At 37.3% G+C, this 13,269-nt stretch overlaps 1 protein-coding gene across 1 annotated transcript in view; it reads left to right on the plus strand.

Moving 5' to 3' along the window:
- ADGRV1 (adhesion G protein-coupled receptor V1) overlaps positions 1 to 13,269 on the plus strand; it is a 605,676-nt gene that overhangs the window by 534,516 nt on the left and 57,891 nt on the right. Inside the window, exon 87 of the mRNA XM_011944259.1 lies at positions 7,505 to 7,626. Within this exon, the coding sequence (XP_011799649.1) occupies positions 7,505 to 7,626 (122 nt within the window). The remainder of the gene's footprint in view (positions 1 to 7,504; positions 7,627 to 13,269) is intronic.

Below are 13,269 nucleotides of genomic sequence, written 5' to 3' on the forward strand. Positions count from 1 at the left end.
CCAGTACTCCGACGGAGGAAAAAGTGTGATGAGAAGAGGAATACTAAATTCAGCTGTGGAGGAACTCTGTTTGAAGTGGTTTGGGGATCTCCAGGCCTGGAGCTTAAGAGAAGTGAAGATGCAGATTCAAAGAGAGTTGGCCCTAATGTGCTTGGAGGAAGGTAACATTGGAGATTATGAATTTAGGAAGGATATGGTAATAAAATGAAGAATCTGGCACATAGTAAGTGTTGATACAGTCTAGCCTGCTGCAATAAATCTTTGCAACCATATCTGGAGACAGAGGCCAAAGGACCTAGAGTGAGTTTCTTATTATTTGAATGGGTTTTCAAGAGCTGTTTTGGAAATGTGTTGGAGAACTGCTGAAGAGAAAAGGAAATTCTAAAATTAGATCCAAGTATAGAACTAGTGGCCAAGGATTAGGAATGCCAGCTACTCAGATGAGGTGGAGTGTGTTTTTTTGAACAATTTGCAAACCCAGTCTTTTTTTTTTTTTTTTTTTTTTTACACGGGGTCTCACTCTGTCACCCAGACTGGAGTGCAGTGGCACAGTTAGCTCACTGAAGCCTCCACCTTCCAGGCTCAAGAGAGCCTTCTACCTCAGCCTCCTGAGTGGCTGAGACTACAGGCATGCATTTCCACACTTGGCTAAATTTTTGTATTATTTGTAAAGACAGGGTTTTGCTATGTTGCCCAGGCTGACCCCAGTCTTTAAGTTTGTTGTTCACTCTCCCATGCACAGTGTCCTCATGATGATTTGGCAGTGCTGTGAAATATGTGCCTTATTGTCTTCCTGTATGACCCTCAGTTTATTTGCTGAGAACAGTGGTGGCTGACTGCTGCCGAATTGGTGTTAATCCTTGTTAGGAAACCTCGAGGACACCAATATTTTCTCACCAAGAAAATATTCAGATCACGGAAACATCCTTGTCTCTAAGTATCTGTGAATTTCAGAATAAAGACCTGTGTTTTAGGAATAAAGTTCTTTGATACTCTTTTGTTTCAATTTATCTTTCTTTTCTAATTTAAAAATAATGTGTGCCCACTGTTGGAAATAGATCGATTAATATCTTTTTATTTAATTTTTTTTTTTTTTTTTTTTGAAAAGACTGAGTCTTGCTCTGTCAAGACTGGAATGTAATGGTGCTATCTCAGCTCACTGCAGCCTCCACCTCCCAGGTTCATGTGATGCTCCTGCCTCAGCCTCCCGAGTAGCCCCCATGCCCAGCTATTTTTTGTATTTTTAATAGAGATAGGGTTTCACCACATTGACCAGGCTGGTCTGAAACTCCTGACCTCAGGTGATCCCCCCACCTCAACCTCCCAAAGTGCTGGAATTACAGGCATGAACCACAGCACTTGGCTGATATCTTAAATCCACATTATTTCACAGTTGTATTCTATGTTTTACATTGATAGGTTTGTTTAAGTAGCACATTCCAAAGTGTTAGAATCAGAAGGTCAGTGAGGTAAAATTAAAACAAGTACTTTGGAAGATTGTAAACACAGAATAAATTTCAGCTTCATGTAAATGGAGTGTGATTTCCATAATAGAGCCATTATTGTTGTCACTGGTGCACAGCAATAAAGCCAAGGCTGCAATTACAAAGAAAACAGATAATACAACACCATACTTTCTTTAAAAATGGCAGTTAAATTCATGGAAATAATATTTTTCACTAAAAAATAAAGAGATGTGATGTAATCTCAATGGAATCTACTAACTCCCATGAGTAGACTTTCTTAATGATAGTAGCACTAATTGACATATCTACTTGCTGGTTTGTTGTTTGTTGTTGTCATTTGTTTTGTTTTCTTTGCCTTTCAAGAAGTAATTTCTTTCACTAAAGCCTTTTCAAACTACTTTGGTTTTCACATTTGTGACTCCTTGTTAATTTAAGTATGTAAATTAAGTACTGTGATGATTTGATTTTTTTTTCTCCCTTCCGTGGAACTTCATCTTGACACAGCCTGAGTTACACAGCCGTAGTCTTTTTTCTTTTTTATTAATTGTAGCAAAATATACATAACAAAATTTAGCATCTTAAACCATTTTAAGTGTACACTTCAATGTCACATAAGTACACTGACAATGTTGTGCAACCGTCACCACTATCCATGTTTCCAGAACTTTTTCATCACTCCAGACAGAAAATATATCCATTAAACAATAACTCACTATTCTGCACTCCTCCCAGTCCCTGGTAACTTCTTTTCTACTTTCTGCCTCTGAATTTGCCTATTCTAGGCACCTCATGTAAATGAAATTATTTGTCCTTTCGTGTATGGCTTGTTTCACATAACATTTTCAAGGGTCATCCATGGCATAGCATATATTATAATTTCATTCCTTTTTAAGCTTCAGTATCTCACTCTGTTCAGGCTGTTACAGAATACCCTAGACCAGCTAACTTATAAACAGCAGAAATGTACTTCTTATAGTTCTGGAGGCGGAGAAGTTCAAGATCAAGGTGCAGTCTGGCAAGGGCCCAGATTTCTTGCCCGTAGATGGTGCCTTCTCGGCATGTCCTCACATGGTGGAAGGGGCAGGGCAGCGCCCTGGGGCATCTTTTATGGGTGCACTAATCCCATTCATTAGGGCTCTGTTCTCACAACCTAATCACCTCCAAGCAGTCCAACCTTCTAATGCTATCATTGGTGATTAGGTTTCAACATATAAAGTGTGGGGGAACACAAATATTAAGAACATGGCACTGAGTAATATTACATTATATGCAAATAGTATATTTTATTTATCTCTTCATCTGTTGATGGACATTTGGGTTGTTTCCACCTTTTCGCTATTGTGATACTGCCATGAATATTGGTGTGCAAATATCCATTTGAGTACCTGTACCTTCACTTTTTTTGAATATATACCTATAAGTGGAATTGTTGTATCATATGGTGTAACTTATGTTTAACATTTGGAGGTTCTACCAAACTGTTTTCCACAGCAGTTGTGCCATTTTACATCTCTATCAGTCATGCACAAGGGTTGCAGTTGCTAAATATGCTCACCAACACCTACTATTTCCTGGTTTTTTGATAATAGTCATCCTAGTGGGTATGAAGTGGTATCACTGTGGTTTTGATCTTTGTTTCGCTAATGACTAGTGATCCTGAGCATCTTTTCATGTTTTATTGACCATTTGTATATCTTCTCAAAAGAAATGTCCTTTGTCCATTTTTCAAATGGATTGAATGGGTATTTTGTTAAGTTGTAGGAGTTCTTTATTCTATATGGCGCAGTCTTTTATATAGATACTCATTTCTTGGGTGCAACACTGTGTTTGTAGGGCCTCCTTTTATTGAGAACATTGAAATGATTCTGTTTTATCTTCACTAATTCACTTCTAAACACAAGTTGTTTCCAATATTACCAATTACAAATGCTTTCTTTGGTAAATACTGAATTATAGACAGCAGAGAAGTTATTAGTAGTTCATCAAATATGAAATGACAGCTTAGGAAATATAAAACCAAAGTGATTTTCAGTTGAATGGAGCACTGTTTTTCAGTTTGCCAAATGAAATTTGTAATCACTGTTTAATAACAATATGCCTCCCAACTAACTTTCATCACCATCACCCCCTCCCAATGCCTCTTTTCTTTTGACTTAGGCCCTAAAGAGAGTTAAAGGTGTCTCCTCACAGGTAGATTAACCATAAAGCTGATAAAGCTTAAGTTTCAGGTCCTTTCACCAGCCATGGCCCCTTCCAAGATCCTGTACCTAATTATGGTTTTGTAATATTTTTTTTAAACAAGCCTCCCCAATATAAGCCTCCCTAATATAAGAAGGTCCACAAAATCTGAATGTGCCTCTGGATATGTTTCTTCCATCTGAAATCATTATCTTAATCATTGTTGTACTTCTGGAAGGCAAGCCTGGGATCTATTAAGTATGCTGAGTTATTTATGACTAGCTTTTTTCCTTACGGAGTTTCTAGTCTGGGGTGCCAAACTACTATTCTGCAGAATTCAAGGAAAATATAAGCCATGGACATTCTCATGAGCCCCAGTATGCTCCCTTAGCTTCTCCACTAAGCTTTGTCAGCACACACCACTTGCTTTGCTCTAAGAACTTACACGAACATGCAGGCCAAACTTTGAAAATTGGTTCCTAGTTGTTCATATGAAATGTGCGTGTCCCTTTGTACTCTGCACAGAGCCATAAATAGAATTTTGTTCTTACACAGTGGAAGAAAAGAATGCAGTTGCCAGACTTGATACCTAATCTTTGAAAATTCTGTGACCACAGCTTAGGGGTTTTCTAAATATTAGGATATCTTGTCAGAAGTAAAAATGAGCCTTCTGGCCCTTTATCAAATTGTGTTATTTCATTAAATAAAAATGAATTTTTCTAAAACTTAAATAAATCTTAATATATATTTTCTTGTCCTGCTGCAAAGCATTAGTGACAAAGAAATTATTCATCTATGTAAATCTTGTATTAGTCTTATTTTCCCTGTAAAGTTATAATAATAATTTAGACAATTTGCATATATTATGATGAAGGGTATATATCAGCACAGTCCCCTTCTAACGCCTTCTTTCTCTCAAAAAAAAAAGTGTTCAGTTTCCCTCTTTCTCCTCACCACTTCCCTTCTCCCTCTTTGCCTTCTCTCCTTGTGCTTTCTTTTTCCTCCCTTTCCCGAACAATTCTATCTACAGCCACCAGTTGGTACAGAGCAAGGTGTGCATCTGCAGGAAGGGGCCCAAGCCTGGGTGTCAGAAGCCAATCATTGTGAGGAAGGAATCCATGTGAGGAGTGCAGTGCTGCCCAGCAGGAATTGTGGGACGCTGAATGAGTTTAGGAGGCCACCTGAGCGAGGGAATGGATAACAGCAATAGGAAGTTGGTTACATGCAGAGGAGTGGATCGGATCAGTAGATATATTAAGAATAATAAGAAATAGCAGGGTGCAGTGGGTCATGCCTGTAATCCCAGCACTTCGAGAGGCCGAGGTAGGCAGATCACCTGAATCTAGGAGTTCAAGAATAATGAGAAATAGATCTCTTACCAACACAGAAGAGTTACAAATATGGAAAGGAAGAAAACTGGAATTAACCCTGTGATGTTGGGTTGGAATTAGAAGCATTGAAATGAACTAATGAATTTCATTATATAGAGATAGATAGAGTAAAACAGATCTAAATGTGTTTGCGTGTGCATATGCATGTGTATCCTCTCACTCTATCTACTGAGAGAGCTTAGGAGCAGCAACAGCAGTGACCATACCTAGCCCCAGATCACAGTTTCTAAATATCATTCTCCGCTAAAAGAAACCAGGACTGGGACAGAGAACATTTGAAACATCTTGGACCAAAAAGCAAGCAACTGCTAGGAGAATGATGAGGATATAACCACAGGCACAGAAACCATCTTGAAAGGGTTCCCACTAGGGACAACTTGGCATCAAAACAAACAATGATAGTGGCTGGGTACCATGGCTTATGCCTGTAATCCCAGCACTTTGGGAGGCCAAGACACGCGGATCGCTTAAGCCCAGAAGTTCAAGACCAGCCAGGCAACATGGCGAAACCCCATGTATACAAAAAATACAAAAATTAGGTGGGTGTGGTGGCATACACCTGTAGTTTCAGCTACTTGGGAGGCTGAGAGGTGGGGGGATGGCTTGAGCCCAGGAGGTCAAACCTGCAGTGAGCTGTGACAACACCGCTGCACTCCAGTCTGGGCAATGGAGAAGGACTTTGTATGACCCTATGCGAAGGAAAAGGAGAGGAAAAAGAAAAGAGAAAGAAAACGAAAAAAGAAATAAGGAAGGAGGGAGGGAGGGAGGGAGGAAGGAAGGAAAGAAGGGTAAAAGAAAGAATAATGGATAATATGCTAAATAAGCAGGAATCTATTAGTCTATATTAGAAAATAAGTAAGTGGATAAATCAAACATTTGGTAAGGAAAAAGATATTTACATAGTTTCAAAGAAATGCCACAGATAAAACTTCTTCATTACAAAGGGAAAAATGCTAACTTTATAGTGAAGAATTTGTGCAGCCACCATCTTAAGCAAGTGACCAAAATGAACATCTTCAGTAATGGGACAAACTGAGTTCTTGTGCCACCTGATAGAATGCTGTAAGATGAACCCAGCATCCCTTCTGTGATTTCTAACAGTTCATAATCTAAATCTAATCATGAGAAAAATCAAATAAACTCAAATTTAAGGACACTCTACAAGAAAAACTGGCTGGTAATCATCAAAAGTGACAAAAGTCAAGGACACACGGAAGACCCATTTGGGATTAAGAGTCTACAGAGACGTGTCAACTATACAAGGCTGGATCTCTGGATCTCTCTGCTAAAAAGGAAATTACTGGTATAATAAAATGGAATCTGAGAATGATAGTACTATATCGGTGTTAATTTCCTGATTTTGTGGCATCATGTTTATGTAGGAAAATGTCTTTGTAGAAAACACACATTATTCAGAGGGTAATGGGGGATCAGATTGACAATATTCGATTGATTCAGGAAAAAAAAAAAACTTCTCTCATTGTACTCTACTTGCACCTCTTCTGTATATTTGAGATTGTTTCTAAATAAAATTAAATTTGAAAATTGCTAAAGTTGTAAGCAACTGTTTAAATTCCATAGTGCACGAGGATTTTAGGTGTTAATTGATGGTAGTGGGTAAAGAAGGGCTTTGAGGTCTGTCATGAAAGTTGTCAGTGGTGTGGTCTACCCTGATGTCTTTCAACAGCTTGAAAATGTGTTCATTTGTGGCTGTAAAGATCTGATTCACTTTCTAAATCTTACATAACTTGTCATTTAAATATTAAAATCACCTCTGTATGGTTATTATTCTAAAACTCAGATAGCAAACAAAATTCAAAATAAACAAGTGGAAAGGGTAATAAAGTCCCTTGATCCTGAGAAAATCTATTCTGAAAACGTTTGAAACAAACTGCATTAGAATATGTGTAGAATAAACTTAGTTGATCATTATGAATCAGTCACTTCCTCTTTGCTCTTAAACTTACCAATAAATTTTGGTGTCTTCTCGATCAGGAAAAGGATGTAAGTACAGGTTTTTCCAACACACACACGCATGCGTGCACACACACACACACACAATGTTATGTAATTTCTGTTATTAAGTGCCTGGTTGGAATATGCTAATTTCGGGAGCACACTACTGACTGCCATTTTCTGGTGGAACACTCTTTTAACGAGATTTCTACAACTCCATTGTTGCTTGTGGCACTTTCTGAACAGTCCAGCAGGTGGTAGTCTAGGAGAGGAACAGTTCTCATCCTTCCCCATCCATCCCTGGACCTACCAGCAGCCCCATTTGCAAAACAGAAAGAATGTGGACTCAGCAATGTGCCTTCTCTCCTCTGGCATAAGAATGGGATTTCCAAGGTTGTTCTCTCAAAATGGGCGCTTAGAATACCACAGAAAGAAGCCAAAAATAACTTTGTGTATACATGTGACTGTGCAGTATTCTGAAGCTCAAAAATTCTTTTTTTTTTTTATTTCTAGAAATTCCACTGATTTTATATCTCTTTGCTCTGATTTCTGTGACATGGCTTTGGGGAGGACTACACATGGCCTACAGACACTTCTGGATGTTGGTTCTCTTTGTCATTTTCAACAGTCTGCAGGTAAGCCTTACAGTTTGGTTAGTGACAACATACATTTATCTTAATGAACACAAGGCATAGAATTTCAATATTAAAGAGTCAGGCATCCACACACAGGTGAATTTGTGCATACAATAACATCATATAGAGTTGTAAAATAAAATGATAGGAGCCTAAATCTTTAATATTTGAAATATGACTGGGATTCTAACTTGCTCATTATACAGTTAGGGAAGACAAATATTTATTCTCCTTCATTTTGACAACATCGAAGTAACTACACAAACATATTTCTTTTTCAGTAGGATTGATGTTTGTCAACTTTGCAGATGGCAGCCATGTAAGATCAATGCACATATTTGGACTGTGGCTGGGTCTAGAAATTAGATCAATTGAGGAGTGAAATAGTGATGTTCAAGCAATCCCCTCTTAAGTGTGATGCTTACTGAAATGAGAGTGTTTGGTTCACTAAAACATGACTGACATCTCCTAAGTCCAGCAGTGCCCAGCTCAAATTAGTTTTATAAGCATGCTTGGATAACTAGAAATTATATAACTGCAGCAAAAATGAAAGCTGACATTTTTAGTACTTTTGTTAAATGGAAAGATGTTGCACTCTGATAATTAACAAGGAACAAGTGAACACATTTTCCTTGTTTTCCAAAGTAAAAAGATCTGCCCTAGACTGAAATAATTTCTTAAATTTACTAAAATTATCTCTAGATAGTCCTTCTTTTGGCTACCATCTTGCAAGGATCATGTGTGGCAAACACACAGACATATACACACTTTCAGAATCGCAGCATACAACCGAAATGGGACTCCAGTCATCTTTTCGGTTTGCACCTGAGCAGACAAATTCTTTAGTTAGATCATAGCTTACATGATGGTGCCTAATCAAGGCATATTATCAATTTAGGAAGGGGAAAATACAAAATAACTGAAAGTTTAGAACCAAGTTGGTACAAGTTTCTATATAGAAAACTGTCTGTGGTTACAGGTGAGCACTTACTATTGCCAGGTGGTAAAAAGACAGCTCGGCTTCTCTGGGATTTGATGATTCAAGGAGTAAACAATTAACTCTTAAGAATCCAATATGGCAGGTGCCATGTAAACAGAGCATTTTGAAAGTGAGTAGGGGCCTGTTGACCATCAGGGTAGAGGCTCCGTCTTGGTTATCTTTGGATCCCTAGGGCCTAGTGGAACTAAGAACAAGGTCCAAACCAACAGCCTGCAGGTGTGTTTTGCTTGGCAGACACACAATGTTATACAAAAGATTGTTTTAGATTTTCAAATATTTGCTTCAAACTTTTAAAATTGAGAATTTTCACATTAAAAACCTGAATTGCTGGCTTTTTTTTCAAGGCAGTATTTACGTGGCAACAATTTCCAAGCCCTGAGCAGACCTGATATACTTCATTCATTTTACTTGCCGCTGAGATAATGACACATTTAATGCTTATTAAATAATAAATGAGTATATGGTTAGAGATGGGAATTTCAGGCAGAGAAAACTGTTAGCCAAGGCTGCAAGAAGGGAAAATAACTAATCTCGCCTAGATTAAGCAATGGGTTGAGAAGGAAAAAGAAAGGTCTTGCAATTAGAAAAGAAGTGGTGGGGGAGGAGACAGAAAGCATAGATTGATTTAAATGCCAGCTTTCTATGCTCAGGATGCTGAACTTTAGTCTTTAAGCAAAGGGAAGCCATCAAAGTTGTGTTTTTTTCTTTGTTTTGCTGTAATTTTTTTAAATCTTGTCAATTAATTTTTTTTTTTTCATTTTGAATGGGATGACATGTTTGTACTGGAAGGATAACGAAATGTTTATGAGAGGATATTGAAAAAAAGAGCAGCTCTAAGTAGGTAGGTTATTGTCATATTTTAGACTATAGATGTTCTGGCAGTGTGCTTGGGAATAAAATGTAGGTAACAGGTTTGAGAGTTGTTACAGAGATAAACACTTTTCATTTTATTGTTTAATTGACATGTAATAATTGTATGTTTATAGGTACATAGTGATGTATTGATACATGTAACATATAATAAAAGAATCAGCATATCTATCGTCTCAAACATTTATCATTACTTTGTGTTGGGAATATTCAATATCCTCCATCTAGCACTTTGAAACTATAAAATATTGTTAACTATAGTCATCCTGTAGTGCTATAGAACACAAGAACTTAGTTCTTCTATCTAGTTGTAATTTTATATCTTTCAACAAATCTTTCCCTATCCCCCTTTTTCCCCTACCCTTCCCAGCTTCTAGTACCCTCTGTTCTACTTTTTACTTCTATGAGATCAACATTTTTTAGCTTCCACACATGAGTGAGAACATGCAATGTCTAACTTTCTGTTCTTGGGTTATTTCACTTACCATAATGTCCTCCAGTTCCATCAGTGTTGCCATAAATGACATTGGGTTGATGCAAAAGTAATTGTGATTTTTGTCAATAAAAGTAATGGCAAAAACCACAGTTACATTTGCACCAACCTTTTCTTTTTTTTGTTTTTGAGACAGAGTCTCACTCTGTCACCCAGGCTGGAATGCAGTGACACGAACTCAGCTCACTTGAGCCTCCACCTCAGGCTCAAGCGATCCTCCCACCTCAGCCTCCCAAGTAGCTGGGACTACAGGCACATGCCACCATGCCTGGCTAATTTTGTTTGTTTGTTTGTTTTTTAGAGACAGGGTTTCGCCATGTTTCCCAGGCTGCTCTTGAACTCCTGAACTCAAGCAGTCCACTCACCTTGCCTCCCAAAGTGCTGGAATTACAGGTGTGAGCCACCACACCTGGCCATCATTCTTTTTTATGGCTGAATAGTATTCCATTGTGTATATTTACCATTTTCCTTATCCATTCATTGGTTGTTGGACATATAGGTTGATTCCACATCTTGGCTATTGCAAATAGTGCAGCAACAAACATGGGTGTGCAGATGTCTCTTCAATACACTGATTTTCTTTCCTTGGGATAAATGCTCAGTGGCGAGATGACTGGATCATATGTAGTTCTATTGACAATTTTTTTAGGACCCTCCATACCATTCTCCATAGTGGTTATACTAGCAGTGTACAAGAGTTCTGTTTTCTCTGCATCATCACCAGCACTTATTTTTTGTCTTTTTGATGATAGTCATCCTAACTGGGGTGAGATGATAATTCACTGTGGCTTTTTTTGGCACTTGCCTGATGATTAGTGATGCTGAGCATTTTTTCATATATTTGTTGACCATTTGTATAACTGTTCAGATCATTTGCCTGTTTTATTCAGATTGCTTTTGCTGTTGAAATGTTTGAGTTCCTTGTATGTTCTCCATATTAATTATCTGTCAGATGAATAGTTTACAGATATTTTGTCTTATCCGCTAGGTTGTCTTTTTTACTTTGTTAATTGTTTCCTGCTGTGCAGAGGCTTTTTAGTTTGACTTAATCCCATTTGTTTATAAAATAAACATTTTATAAATGCTTCAGAACATTGGTCTAGTAAAATATTTTATAAATAAGAATCTTTAGATTCTTATCATTTTATAAATAGATTATTATTATATTTATAAACCTTTTATTTATATTTAATAGCCTTTAAAACCTTTTCTTTATATTTAATATCCTTTTATATTTAAAAACCTTTTATAAATAAGAATCTATTTATAAAATTATAAAGTGAAGCATTTCACCTTGTTTTCTTCCAGTAATTTTATAGTTTTGGGTCTTACATTTAGGTCTTTGATCCATTTTGAGTTGGTTTTTGTATAGGGTGAGAGTTGGGGGTCTAGATTTTTTCTTCTGCATGTGAACATCCAGGATTCCCAGCAACGTTTATTGAAGAGACTTTCCTTTTCCCAATTAATGTTCTAGCTGCCTTCTGTCAAAAATCCGTTGGCTGTAGATAATGTGGATTAATTTTGTGCTTCTCTATTCTGTTCCATTGGTCCACTTGTCTTTGTTTATGCCAATACCATGCTGTTTTGGTTACTATAGCTTTGTAGTATATTTTGAATTCTGATAGTACAATGCCTTCAGCTTTGTTCTTTTGCTCAGGATTGCTTTAGTTATTTGAGGTCTTTTGTGATTCCACACAAATTTTAGGATTTTATTTTATTTTTTCTATTTCTGAGAAGAATATTATGGGTATTTTGATAGGGGTTGCATCAACTCTGTAGATTGCTTTGGCTAGTATGGTTGTTTTAACAATATTAATTCTTCTGACCCATGAGGAGCATGAGATAAATATTAATGAAATTTGGTTAACCAGTTAAATATAGGAAGGTAAAGTGTGAGAGAGGAACATCACTTAGAAATTTCTGGCTTGAATGAATGGCTGGGCACTGATATCTTTAGTCCAAATGGAGATCACATAAAGAGCAAGGTCTGGGGAATAAGCAGTGAAGTTGGTGAGATTTAGGAGACATTGCTATTTTAAATACTGTATACCAATGTTTTAGTAACTGGGTACAGAGATAGGGCTAATGAAAGAAATTGTTAATGAGTGATCAGAGAGCTAGGAAGAGAACCTGGACAGGGTTTGTAGTTGTAGGTAGAAAAGAAAGTTCAAGAGGAGGCAATGCCTAACTCTGGCTAGTGTAGCAGAGAAGTTAAATAGGATGAGAACTGAGGAACAAGGCAGTCTACAGCAGTGGTTCCCAAAACCGTTATGTGCAGCAGAATTCCATGGGGAACTTGTTAAAACACAGATGTTATGCCCCACACCCAGAGTTTCTGATACAGTAGGTCTGGGTGGAATCTGATCATTTGCATTTCTAATAAGTTTCCAGGTGGTACTGATTCGGCTGGTCTAGGAACTACAATATGAGAAAAAGAAGTGAAATAGAGACTGCAAAGAGAGAAAGAAATTGCTTAGGAAGGGAGGTTGGTTGGTTCAAAGGAGATTTTTTGGTTTTGTTTTCTCATGACAAGAACTAACAAAGGAGAAATTGACATCTATAGGAAAGATTTATTGTCATGGCAAGATCATGGACGAGGCAGGAAGAACAGAAGAGATAGAGGGCTTCTCTGAGGGAGGAGTAGCAATGTTTTTTGTTTTGTTTTGCTTTGTTTTCTCTGAGGCTGGGGAAAGAATAAATGATTGGTGAACATGAAACACTACTCTGGAGCTGAAAGTGTGGAATGTTGGCATTTGCATGTAATGCCCTCTCTTTTGTCTTAAAGGCAAGAGGCAAGGTCATTTGTTGAGAGGAATGGGTTCAAAGCATGAGACAGAAATTTTAAAAAGGTATGGAGCAGTTTCTAGACAGAACATACGTAACTTAAACTATGTTGAAAGATCATCAATAAATGGATTGCTTAGAGAAAAATCAGTGGGATTCAGTGGAGATTAGACAACTTAAATCTGTAATTGAGCCAGTCAGCAGTAATTAAATAAATGTAAGCCTTAGGATTATAATGGTAGCCTGGGTAACCTATCAAACCACATGCACAGGAAAAGTTTATTGAGCTCTTATGGAGGTTTGTAAAGAAAGGAGGACTGTGGAACATAGTAATATATGTCACTGGTACATACAAGAAAACATTTCGGTCTCTTTCTTTGGAGAACTTAATAGAAACTAAGAATAAGTAAAAACTAAAAATATTTTAAACTTACGTTTAATGAGCTTAATTCAATCCAGGTGACATTACTGAAGCAGCAATGATTATTTGTACTAC

Source organism: Colobus angolensis, unplaced genomic scaffold, assembly GCF_000951035.1.
Source record: "Colobus angolensis palliatus isolate OR3802 unplaced genomic scaffold, Cang.pa_1.0 Scaffold23, whole genome shotgun sequence".
Classification (NCBI taxonomy): Eukaryota; Metazoa; Chordata; class Mammalia; order Primates; family Cercopithecidae; genus Colobus; species Colobus angolensis.